The 13835-nt window shown below is 34.1% G+C and overlaps 1 protein-coding gene across 8 annotated transcripts in view; it reads right to left on the minus strand.

The window, feature by feature from the left end:
* Nucleotides 1–13835, minus strand: part of Cadps2 (calcium dependent secretion activator 2) — a 521519-nt gene that overhangs the window by 55798 nt on the left and 451886 nt on the right. For 2 of the 8 annotated variants that reach the window (XM_046422403.2, XM_046422401.2), the window contains 5 exons: nt 7933–8074; nt 7689–7808; nt 2910–3065; nt 1343–1490; nt 714–728 (listed from right to left, as the gene is read on the minus strand). In XM_046422403.2, coding sequence (XP_046278359.1) covers nt 714–728; nt 1343–1490; nt 2910–3065; nt 7689–7808; nt 7933–8074 — 581 coding nt within the window. The remainder of the gene's footprint in view (nt 1–713; nt 729–1342; nt 1491–2909; nt 3066–7688; nt 7809–7932; nt 8075–13835) is intronic. The other 6 variants (XM_046422408.2, XM_046422402.2, XM_046422406.2 and 3 more) reach the window with 3 other exon arrangements.

A 13835-nucleotide genomic window follows, 5' to 3' on the forward strand; every position in this document is an offset into this window, starting at 1 on the left:
AAGAACCTAGGTGATATTGCGGATGACCTTTCATCAAAGGCAAAAGTCTCTCCACTACCTTTGTTGATTATAAGAATCATTTAACCAGAGAACAGTGCTTGTCACCTGTGTGCCTGTATTTCTTGAGTTTGAGAGTGAGTTGTTACTCGTGGACTTGAACCTGACATCCACAATTGAGTTCATCAGTAATGAAACGACTTTGGGTATATCTTCCTGATAGTAGTATTTAGGGGTTCTCCTGAAATATGCTATATATCATATAAAGTTTCAAACTGTAAATTCTTCTGTTATCTATGAAAATATATACTATAAATATATGCATGAAACTGTTAATAGTCACTCTGCATCTAAATTTATTTAGATTTTCACTGAAAGAAAGGCAAGTTCATTTTGCTTTAAATATTTTATCTTTAAAAAATGTAAGGGTAATTTTTAGATTCTGCAGCCCTAATAGGCAAGAAACATTTTCCTTGATATTATTTAAGGTGTTAAGTATTTACATGTATTTTAATTTGTCTTTGGGCTATTTTTAGATTACAGTAAGCTGTTAACCTTGTATACACACACAGAAGTAAAAACCCGGAAAATGTAATTAATTATATTATTTTAATTTTAAAATATAAACATAAAAATTTACAATTCTAAAAAATAACAATTAAAATGAAAATGAATGTGCTTTTCCTAAAAAAAAAAAAAAAATGAGAGAGACTTACCCATTGACTACCAACCTGGATCATGCCATGGGTGAAAAAAAATGATGAAGAAAGAGAACATATGGGAAGAATAAAGAAATGATGGAAAAATAATTATAATGGGGAAAAAAGCAACAAAATGTCAACTTAAACAAATAATATAAGAAAAATAAATAATTTTAACCCAATCACTACTCACAACCAAAACAAATCATGGCGTAAGATGAAATTGTATTTGTGAATTAAAAACCAAACAAATTATAAATCAAACTAAAATAAATAGAACATATGTGGATAAGAACTAGGCCTACTTTTTAAGTGGATTTCTACTTGATCTTTAAAAAATGAAAACTTGTGTAAATAAAGTGTTTCATATGCTATTTTTTGTGGCTTGCTTGTATGGATGCAAACTCTGGATAGTCTACATTTGTTTAAACAAAGCAGGTAGCTTTTTAGCTCTCTCATTTGCTTGTAAAAAGCAAGGTTTATGTAAATACAAAACACCTAAAACTGCATATCTGAAATCCAATGGCCACTTGTAAAATTTTAGGCAACATTTATATAAAGCAGGAGGAGGTGACCTGAGCCAAGGACCCTCCTGCCAGGACTCCCTGTGCTGCAGTCTCACGTGAATCACACACTCTGCTTACCTCTTGTCCTCCATCCAGGGCACAGAGTTTGGTGCTTTGTTTTTTGGCATCGACTAATACATTGAACATTGTGCACACAGAGGCTGGAATGCGCAAGTCGGTTGTTTTGCTTGCCTTCTGTAGCTTGAGTTCAAATGCAGTTCTTGTTCTAGTTATTAAAACATGAATTCAGAGTAAGAAATTCTGACATATGTCCGACCTAGTTTGTTAATGTGAAATCAACACTATAAGATGATAATTTAAAACATGCAAATAAGGAGGGAGCCGTGTGACAGAGCTTGGGACCTGGTGGAGGAGGTGGGATGTGCTTTTCAGGTGTCTCAAATAAAAGGTCAGACAGCAATGTTACATGTAAGAACAACCTTTTAAAATGTGCTTTACCAAGTGGTATTTGGCTGTCAACTTTATGGGTTCAATATTGCTACTCAAATGAAGCTCTTTGTTATATCTAATGTATCCCACTTAATGGAAAAAAACTCATACATTCACTTAACTGCCTGAATTAATTTCCAAGTAGAAAAATCATTTACTTCTCTGCCTTCAAGTATAATAAATCCTCTATGTGAGGGCTCACCAAATTAAAAAATGTGCAAGTCTGGACTATAAGATGTACAACAGAGAACACATAATTCTTTTATGTCACTTAAATTCTTTTTTAAACACTTGAAGTTGCAGGTGGGTTTGGGGAATAAACTGAATAATAGAAAATTTTGATTTTGCTAAAGTATCCAAAGACTATCTACAGATTTGAGGCATCAGAATCACAGATAATTTAAAAATATGAAATAATTTAATCAATGGCATTTCCTTAATTTAATCCATAGCCATTAAACAAGACAAGATTTTTTCTTGATTTAATGAATTCAGGAATATTTAATTGCTCCAACCAGTGTTTGACTGTTATTCCAATATGCTGCCCTACAGCATTCTTGAACATATCTTGAACATATCCTAAACAAGGGCAATGGAAAAAATAATATTCACCCAATTAGAATGCAATGCTGATTTTGCAGAAACTTCTAAAAAAATGAAAGCAAATTTGGAAGAATCCAAAGACCAATGACTTATTTCTGGTTAAATGCTAAAGAATGTAAGCAGATACATGACATTCATCTGGTGTGGTCAGAGAATACCCGAAAACATTGAGCAATCCCAGAAAAAATGATGGTGCTGATCATATTTTAAGTTTGCCATGCCATTTCACAGTACACAGACAAAGTACATAATGCATTAAGAACTCAACAGACCTTTTCCATATGTCTTACAAGATATTACCTTGGGAATTAATTTAAAGTACAGTATTCCCAGAGAGATAATAAGAATAACAAAAATGATTCATGTGTTATGGGTGCTACTGATTAGGACAATGGATGGGAGACCTGAAAAAAAAAAAAAAGCGTCAGGTCAATTTAGTCAATTACATGGGTTTCCAGAATTTAGGTCAAGGAAACTAAGGCCCATGAAATTTTGGAAATAGCAGTATATGTTGAATTCTTTCATATGACAATCATATAACAGGTACTTGGGTGCTAGCACATTAAGCAGCAACTTGAAAATACATGTCTACCTTTTGACACAGGCCTCTATCATATCACTGGCCATTAGTTTAAGTCTTTGCTCTAAATGGTGGGCAAATTCTTGTTCTGGCCAGTGTAGATCAAAGACAAACATTTGCAGTGCATCAAGTTTCCAAAAAAGGTCTTCTGATGTTGCTGAGCCATTGCTAGAAAAAAAAAAAAAAGGGAGAAATGAAGAACATCCATGCACTTCCAACATTAACTATGTGGACCAACAATTTGTTGTTTTCCATTCTGTATCTATTGCTGTTAGCAAAAAAGTACCACATAAAATATCCAGTGACCCTATATTTCTTTGTCCAGCCTTCTAATTCTTCCTAATTTTTAATAAGGTAAGGAGAATAAACTATAAATAAATACAGTAGGAAGATTAAAAAAAAAGGATAGGAGGATAAGGATAGCTAACTAGGGAAAGGAAATAAATTGTGTATATATAAGAACAACATTTTTAAGATTCTTTACCAATCTGTAGGATAAATACACAAATATTTTTTTCCTAGAAATTCTAAAAAGTATATTTTATGCAAGAAATTCATATGACAGCATCTTTGGCTTTATTCTTTAGTCCTGCACATGTGCCTATCTTATGGCTTCTGTCTATAGGTGTATAGCACACACCTTAGACTATCTCTCCATTACAGGTAGAAATGAAACAGGTACTGAAAATAAAATGACAGGCCAGGTAAGGAAGCAAACCTTTATTTTCATTTTGAAGTGCTTTGTGACTATTTTAGCTCATAATTAGAATCTACCTTAGTCAACGTGGTTTAACAGAGAAAAGACATTCAGGGTGCTCTGAAGTCAGAGCAGATTCATGCATTTCAAGTCCTTATGTCCAACTGTGGAGCCAAAATATGTTCTACATTCACTACTATGGTAAAATTATTCTAAGGGACTGTATTTTCACACCACTCATGAAGGTATTTTTAGAGGAGTTCATATAATATTTGGGCAAATGATAATGCTGGCACTTTCCATTATGTAAGTATAGGTTAATAGGGAGAGAGATGTTTTGGAAGTAAAATACTCCTACATTAAAACATAATGAAACTGAACTGTAAAGAGAACAAAGAGAAACAAAAAAGCTGCTGATTCATTTGTCCTTAGCTTTCTAACCGTTGCTTCACAGATACTAAACTAAAATTTATATTTTCACTTTGCAAAAGAAAACAGAAGAAATAAACTCATTTATTATAAGGGCACAGTGGAAAACTTTTATGAAAAATAAAGCGATTTTAAATAATCATATTATTTTGCTAAACATATCTTAATTAGCGAGTTTAGAGAAATCACCTCTTGCTCTAGCTAATTAAAAGCTATGTTTCTGCCCTGTACCCTGGCAGTGTCTCAGCTCCATTGCTTTCCCCCTCCCATGCTGATGGCAATTTCTGTGATCTCCTGGTCCAGCCAAGCTGTCCTCAGAGTTAAGTTCTCAAGGGACTAATCATAGTAAAACAGTGCACAGAACTTTACTCACCTAAAGTCTCCTCACCTGAATATGGACCAAGTGGACCATTAAATAAAAGAACCAGATAATACATGACGATGCTGGTGTGCAAAATGTTTGAATTAGACCTGACGTTTACTTTTCCTTTTAGCGTATGCACAATAAATATAAGGGAAAAAAGCAAAATCCCTATGTGTCTATAGTGTACAGTTTGGTAGATTAAAGGAGCTCTGTTTTAATTGGATATAATCAGTGAAGCAACAAATCTGCTTCTTATATTTTCTTACTTTGGAGAAATGAAACTTGAAATATGCATATTATTTGACAACATAAATCACCACCAAAGCAAAATCTTGAGCAGTAAAAGCAGATTGCTATTAAAAATTTCTTCATGACAATTAAATCTTTGAAGAAAATATGGATATTTTTCTTCTGTTTATGCTTTGGCAAGATTTTGGACAATGTGCTTAATTGGGAATGTAATTAAGATAACAAGTGTTTGTTATAATTAAATAGATAGATGAAGAAATGCAAATAGGCTTTCTCTGGAGTTGGTACCTGTAACCTGCAATTTATTCAGAGCTTTTCTTTTTAAATTATTTCTAATCAGTGACCTATTCCTAAAGGTATTATTAACAGATTAAATAATTCAAATATGAATAATGGACTCCAAGAGCTCTCCTAAATATGCCTGCAGGAAATTTACCTTACTGGTATTCATTTCTAAAGCAAAAACACCGAAAATGAAGATTTTATATATAAAAAGATGTGGAAGAACATCAATTTTTTTTTCTTTAAAGGAGCTCCTCAGCATGAGTCATGTGCTACTAGGTAGGTCTGTCTCTTCAAACCCATATTTGCTTTTGTTTCTTTATTTATTTTTGTGGTGTTGGAGAGCAAACCCTGGGCCTTGCACGTGTCAGGTTGTCTCTACCACTGAACTACATGTACTCCAGACTGGGGATGAAGATTTTATAAAATATAAAAAAGATAAATAAATGCTTATTTATTATATAAATTTATACATTATATAAATATGTATATAAATTTATCTAAATCAGGAGTTATATCTTTAATATTTTACATGAAATGGAAATATTTCTTCTTATTTTAAATTTTACAATAAAACAACAAAAAGCCAACTGCAATGACATCATAACATTATGAGAATTCTGGACATCATAACAAAGAACCTAACGTTGATAATCTTGGTAGGTAAAAACAATAGTGATTGATTTGTAGAACATATTTTTTAAAATTTGCCTAGAACATGGAGAGAAAAAGTATTTATAAAGCCTCAATTTGTCATAATTCCTCTCCTGAGATTCTTAGCATTTTAAAACGGGGTCTTTATTAATAAGGGATTCATGGTTCACATAAACCTCAAAGCTAAAAAAAAAATGGCAATAAGAAAAAAACTAAATTTTATAGATTACCCTCCACAATAGTGTTCTTGGTCAAAATCAAGGTGTGAAATTGATGAAGAATGAGGAAGAAGAATTAAATTATACAACAGCATAAAGAAGTACCAAAACTCATACACTTAGAAAGGTTCATTACACTTTGCAGTTAATTCCTGAGCGCACACGCACACACACTGCTCTATATACTACAATGGCCCAAAGCATTTGCCTATAAGAGAAAGATTCACATGTAAAATAATATCCTGGCAATATAAGTCCAGTGGTGATGTTTAACTTGGAGAAATATTGCCAAGTTGTTTTGCAAGCTGTTCTCTTTCTTGGTCTTTCCCTGTGTTTTCTTGTCTATGTTTACTAGTATGGGTATAGAGTTGACAGTTCGTGGTGGGATAGAGAGAAAGCTAATAACTTTTTAAACAATCTGTTTTCTGAAAGCAGAAAAATATTGAATAAAAATAAGGGCTTTGTAATCAAGCAAACTGACTTCAAATTTTGCCTGTCATTTGCTTATGTGAGACATTGGGCAAGTTTTCTTTCTTAATGTCTTTGTGACTAGAGTTTCTTAACTGTAAAATGGAGATAATGGCACTTACCTTATAGAGTTGTAGGTAAAGAACATGGCACTGTCCCATGAACACAGTAAGCTCTCGATAAATGGAAATTATTTTTCTTCTTCTAATATTTATTCTTTCTGACTTCATGTGATATCTTGGGCAAAAGATGTTACTGCCTACTTGAGATTTTTATATTTGTGAACTAGTTACTTAGTTCATTTGCTTGCTGTAAGGCTCATAGTTTTTAAACCTTTACAGTTATAACTGAAAATGAGAAGGACTGGTGATAGTTATAATAATAATATGTAGTAGTAGTAATAATTATTTACTAGGTACTTAGGATGTGCCAATTATAATCATCATTTATTGAAAGCCTAGGACATGCAGGAATTTCCCTACAGTTTTTTTCCAATCTCTACAAAAATATCTTTGAATTAGGTGCCATAACCATTTTAGAGTTGAGAAAGTGAGGCTAAGAAAGATTTATGATTAAGAACCTAAGATCTAAATTCAGACCTGATCAATTTCAAAGCCAATAACTTTACTTTAATAACTCTTAGTTACTGAATTGCAACAGGTAGGCTTATCACCATGTGGAAATAAAAATATGGCTTTTTAATGGTATAAAGAATTTTAAAATAACAATGTGTGCCAACTAATACATTAAAGGAACAAAAGGAGAACTTCCCACTGCTTGGAAATAAAGGAATTCCCTGCAAGGTGCAATAATGTTATTTTAACATTCAGACTAAGATAAACAGAAAAGATTATATTATTTTTTAAAATATTTTTTAGTTGTAGATAAACACAATAACTTTTATTTATTTGTGTTTATGTGGTGCTGAGAATTGAACCCAATGTCTCACACATGCTAGGCAAGTGCTCTACCACAGAGCCACAACCCAAGACCAAAAATATATTCTTGAAAACATTTTTATAATGGCTTTCTACATGCACAAGATAAATATGTGGGCAATAAGAAAGCTAAACCTAAGTACCCTTAAAATATACTTATCACACTGTCTATACAAGGAGGATTTGGTTCTATCCCTAAAAACTTAGGGAAGAGTTGACAAAACTGGATCACAAAATGACCCCTGTTCTGTAGATCACATGTGAATTACATCAAACCAGTGTGGTTTTGCATTTTTCAACTTGCATCATTTATCATCGATATGCTAAGCTTAGCTCAATAGCTTAAAAGACTCAAACAAATAAAACCAAAACTATAGTATTCTTCAACTAACGATGATAAATGCCATGCAATCTAAACACATCTGCACAAACACAGCCCAGGCCATGCAGTAGCTAACACACACCACCAGGAAATAAGTGAGGGATACACACGTGGACTCATATAAAGAAGCCATCCACGAAGGAGTAGAAAGGCTAGGAATCTGTGGAAGATTAAGAGGCAGACTTGGAACTTTTGGAAGAGCTACATTGGGAAGACTGTTGGCGATATTCCTGTAAAGAAACAAACAACGTGGGAAGGGACCACCATAAGCAATAACTACAGATGGCCATGTGTAAAGTCATAAGGTCAGGCTTGAGAGGCAGAGGCTCTGTGGACACTAGGTAAGATACCTACTTGACAGGCTGCCATGTCTCTTGCTCAAAACCTCTGTGAATTGATTGGGCGATGGAGGACTCCATGAGATCCACGTAGCGGACAACCAAGGGCACAAAGATCTCTTGCAAGTGTTTGTGAAATTTTCCATTACATAAAAGTGCTGAAATAGCCAAACAGAAACAGTGCTTTTCAGAGGAAGAGTATTAGCCATTTGGAAAAATAGGGATAAAACAAGAGTCTGATCCAGGAGAACTGATAGATAACATAGAAATAATAATTTCTCTCTCAATATTGAATATCATATCATGGAAATTGACCCAAAAGTATTCTTAGCCTTTCATACATGGCTGTCAAAACAAAAAAAACAGATTACAGTTCTATAAAAATGTCCCTGGCAGGTGGTATGTTTGTACTTTCTAAGAGTTTTAACACATAGGCACATGACCGCTTACTGGATATTCCAGGGCGCTGCTGGCTCCCCAGAAGGTCCTGACACGTGTAAGTGCAGCAATTAAGCAGAGGGAATCCGTGTGCTAGGCTGCATATCACAGAAGTGCTAAATCTGTCCAATTCTTTGAAGCCAATTTCATTATTTCTAAGAGCTACACTTGCTTCATTCACTAGGAAGGTGACTGTGGCCTGTGAGTTATCTATTCTGATCCATGAACTTTTTAATGATTTGTGGATTTTCATTTTTATTCATCCAATTTTGCACATATGTATTTTTTTAAAACAATGAAGTTTTGGCAGTGCTAAGCATTGAACTCAGGTCCTCTCCCATTCTAGGCAAGAGTTATCGTTTTTTTTTAAAAATTTTTGGGGTGCATTATAATTATACATGATGCAGAGATTCATATTCATACATGCACACAATATAACAAATAATTTGATTAATTTCATTTCCCAGTACCTCCTCTTTCCCTACACATCTGGATTTAAAAACAGCACATCAGACACACTGTTTTCAAATTTTCATTAGCCTTTAATGAACTGAAGTTTGGGACTTTCTACATAAAGCAAAAGGAGAAGTCTTAAGATTTTTGCTTTGAAGACTACTGGACCAAAGTGCACCCACCTCCTTCAGGAGATGGATTCTTTCTATGCATTGGATACAATTTCATTGAAACTTAGGCCAGTATGAGCCTAAGTTACACCTGGGAAGAGTGGAGGTTCTGTAGGAAAATATTAAGTAATGCTAAATAACAGGAAAAAAAGAATTTGTTATTTTTTTGATCAGTAGTGCTAGAGATTGCAAATATTTCTCAAAGTGAAAATATGCTCATTTAAAAAAATATACCCCATGGGCAGGAAAGATATTTTTGAAGAGAGAACATTTTTCATTGAACTTAAGTAATAGAAGAGTTTCCATGAACAATTTGGAGGGGAGATTTCCAAGAGGAGGAAAAAGCTAGCACAAAACTTTAGGGAGGAATAAGCCAGTATTCTTCTAGAAGGATGAGTAAGGGAGGGGGAGAGTGTTCATAGAAGTATCTAGATCCTATGGCTTGGTGAGGAGTTTGGGCTTTATTGAGTGCAATGGGAAGATTTATATTGCTATTATTAAGCAGAGAAGTGGCATGATATATCCTCTCTGGCTGCTGTGTGGAAAATGAAGTTACATGCCCAAGACTAGGGCAGAGAAGCTTAAATTCTTTACTGCAATAGACAAGATATAGGGTGATGGTGCCTCTGATGAGGTGGCTAGAGGTGGAAGAGGGGAAAATGTTTCTCAGCAGCCTCATTCACTTTTAGGAATTCCGATAGCTACACATACTGATAGTTACTAAATTTAATTACTAGCAACCTCAATAGTCCTGTCTTATAAAATATTCGACCAATTATGTATGTTTCCCACAGTATCTTCTTTAGGGCAAAACTATACTAAAAACCTACTATTTTAAAACTTTGGAAAAGTACATGACATTTACCACCATGCCATGCATATGAAAATGACTGCAATGTATTTATGTGATTCTGAAATTTGTCAGAGGCTGCACAACTACAGACAAGTGAAAGCAGTATTGGAAATAATTCTAAATCCAGAGGATGTGCAATACAAATTTTTTCTCTTTCTTTGATGGGTAAAACATCTCTTCTGTTTCATCTAGATGTTAAAAAATTTCCAGTTAAAGTGGGAATAATCATATTTAATGATAAATGTGTTATTTAGATGACTAATGCTGTTTTAATGATGTTTCCACACTGAAAAGGGCTTTATTTATTCCTGGAGATTCAATCATAGAAATAGAAGGTACTTTATATCATGAAATTCACTTACTTTTACCAAATGCCACCTAAATGAGGATGGTAAACTGTAAGGATAAAAATCCTTATTCAAAATTTCTATATCCTTGTGATAGGCAAATTTAAAAATAGACAGAAATCTAATTTATTGAATATTTACTTAAACCTTTTTTCTCTCTCCTCTTCCTTAGCATTTTTGGGCTGCCAAGCACAGTGTTAAGATGTACTGTGAATTCTCTCATTTAATTATCACAAAAACTCTCCGAGGAAAAAAATATTACTTAAAAAATTTTATCAATAAAAAACTGAGGCATGGAGAGTTTAGGATACCTTCTTAAGGTTATTTAGTCACTGGCCAGTAGAAAAAGGATTTGATATGAAAGCCCCATGTTAAACTCTAGAGATTCTAAAACAATCATTACTTTACTTAGGTTACCCTAAACTATTATTTGTCTGTCTATTGGCCTAAGATCAGCACATCAAGATGCCTTAAAATATCTTTTAAGACCTAGAAGTATAGTAAATTATTTTAGGTAATAAAAAATCTTGCAAATGACAAATACATGACACTGTATCTTAGATGCATTAAATGTTTTCAGGATTAGAATTCTGAAAAAAATTCAGATACAACAGAAAAAAGAAGTTGAGAAAACTATTGCATTCAATGATTGGAAAAAATAAGTTAACACTGTGGAAATACTCAATGTGCTGATAATACAATCTTCACAAAAAGCTGGGAAGTTTTATGTTGGCACACTGCAAGACTATATACTTAAGCCTTGACTTACAATTACTAAAAAAAAAAAAAAAAAAGAACCTTTGGCTCTCCATCTTGATAGGTATTGTCATTATTTTTAACTACACCAAGACCAAAGCCCATGTTTACGTAACAAATTATTATATTGACAAATGAGCATTGCTTTTCATGAATTCAAAAGCTACTATATTACACCTTTAAGAAGTTTGGTGGATTGGTAGTGAAATTATATTTTTTTTCTTAAAATGAATAAGTATATAAAAAGAATTAAACTCCACGTTGTTTTCAGATGTTACAGTGGTTCTAAGACTAATCAGGAGTTGACTCGTAGGTATTTCCAGCAAGAGTGCTTTTTTGATACATTTGGATAAATACTGGATTCACTGTCTTATTAAAAAAAAATCAACTTCTCTTCTTCAATTCCCATCCTCAGAGTAAAAATAAAGATTTTCTACCTGAGCAGTATAGAAGAACATGGAGGTTGGTACCACAAGCCTTTCCCTTGTGTCCTATATTCAATTAGCAATCAAGACCTGAGCATCTTGTGCCTTCATATCTCTACCATGTCCTCTCCCTCTCTTTGTCACCACCACTACTGCACTACTCTAGTCCTCTTGTCTCCTGTTTTGACTCATGCAATGATCTTCTAACTGGACTTTGGGCTTCAAACTTTTCCTCTACCAATCCATCTTCTCAAAATCTCAAGCAGAGGGTTTTGCTAAAATATAAAACTGATAATGCCACTTGTAAAGACTATAACCATTCAGTGGGTCACCATAATGGGCTCCAAGAGCCTTGACATGGTAGGAAAGCGCTCCAAGATCTATCTTAGGATTTCCTCTCTCACTCATTTCTGTTGCCTGACTCCCCTACTTCCTGTGGTACAGAAATAAAAACATTCATGATTCAGTTCAAATCCTTAAATCCTCTCAGAAATGCTTCAATCTGCCATCCCCCCTGCCCAGTTACTGGTTTCCTTCATTTATTTCCTACCCTGCACAGGCTTCCACTATAGTCCTTGTTATTCAAGTGGCTTCTGTATTTGTTGACATCTGTCTTTCCTCCTAGAGGATACAAGGTCCTTGAGGCAGGGATCCTGTCTATATTCTCAGAACCCAGCCAAGCCCCTGGCTCAGAGCAAGTGTTTAAATGATTGTTGGGTGAATGACTATTTGAGTACAACATGAAGCTAACTCTAACTCAGAAGATTGTATTAAATGGCAACTATAGAACCTACTGATATCTGAATAGGCCCTTATATTTAACAAAAATACACTGAGTAATACTGTTGTGAGAAATTCTATGATTTCTCAGACTGCTAAAAATTCTATTGGATACAAAGATTGCTTATTTTAGGTCTCTTAATGAATGTGGCAAAAGGAGGTTCTCTGGTCACTCATGTACTGTCAATGACAATGTTTATTTAGAATATGGAGAAAATGGAGATTATTTCTTATGAACTACAACTAATATTTAATTCTGGTCAAAAGTTGGCTCATATTTCAGCTGAGAGTCCCTTTTTACTTTTTAACAAATTAACTCACGAATCCACATTTGAAAGTTTTAGAAAGTTGACAGCATTATTTCTTTGATAATCAGAGAGAAAGAAAGGAGTAGACAGAGAGATGGAGAGAGAAAGGAAAGAGGGGAGGGGTAAGGGGGAAATAAATGAAAAATACACATGGGTGGGGGAAAGAAAGGAAAGAGACCATTTGGCTTCAAAAGGCAAGGCTACAGAAACACACACTGTGCTATGCCTGTCTGTGTAAATGCATGCTCTTTTTCTTAGCTGCCCATATGTCAGTTTGCACCCTACTCCTACCAGACACTGACAAAAAACCCTCTTAATATGTTGCCTGAGGCACCAGAATGAGTGCTTCCATCTTCTCCAGCTGGTTTAATAACGATGGGTTAGGATTTGGGACTGTCACTTTTCTAAATTAAGCCTTTAAAGGCCCCCATTGCAATAATGCATTGGAAGAGGCAAATTCCCAGTGTGGCCTCATCCAAGAACACTTCTGACACTATACCTGACGTGTGGGAGTAAAATTGCTCTGGAGCCTCAAAATGTAGTTACAATATAGGTGGAAGATCAGCACCTACTTTGCTAATCAAAATAACCATTTCTTTCTCCCCAAAGATTCTGCGTTTCCAATACCTCTTCAGAAAATAATGAAGCATCAGTGACATCAGACCTTATGATACAATTAAAAATAACAGAAAGAAAAGGCTTAAATAAAGCTAAATTTTGGATGCAGATGGGCCCAATTATTTTGGACAGTACCAATAATTAAGAAATCAGTGTTGATTATTTAGATTTACAAAAGTATTTGTCATGGGTTTTTAATAGTGAGGTTTTAAATTATGATCTAATTAATAACTATTACTTAAGACAACAATCACTGGTTAAAATGAATAATCAAAAGAATTCATGCATTCTTTTAAGGGTAAAAGTACACTACTGACTTTTGAACCCATACAACCCAGTTTTATGTTACTTTTCCCTTTTCCAATTAGTTAGCATTTGTGGATTACTAGTAAGAATGGCTTTTTCCTCCTAGAATTCTAATTAGATATTTTAGAAGGAAATGAGTAATTCATGACCAGCAAAACAGAACAAATAAAAACAAATAATAAAATCAATTGACTTTGCCATCAATAAGGATTATTCAAAGGATTATGAATTGTATCAACCCCGAGCAAGGCAAGTACGGAGTGTAAGTTAATCAGTTCCCTTCCACATTGGAAAAATGCATATAATGAAGACAGATACCTGTCATAGGAAATATAAATATGGGTTTCAGGAGAAAGGAGAACAGTAGTTAGAAAAGCAGTATGAAAAAGGAAACACTCATAAAACCAAACAAAACCCCCTGAGATCCAGGAATAGCACCTAGCCAAGAATCTGGCACATTAAATA

This window comes from Marmota monax, unplaced genomic scaffold (genome assembly GCF_021218885.2).
Source record: "Marmota monax isolate L192 unplaced genomic scaffold, Marmota_monax_Labrador192_F-V1.1 WCK01_AAM20220418_F8-fsc00027, whole genome shotgun sequence".
Classification (NCBI taxonomy): domain Eukaryota; kingdom Metazoa; phylum Chordata; class Mammalia; order Rodentia; family Sciuridae; genus Marmota; species Marmota monax.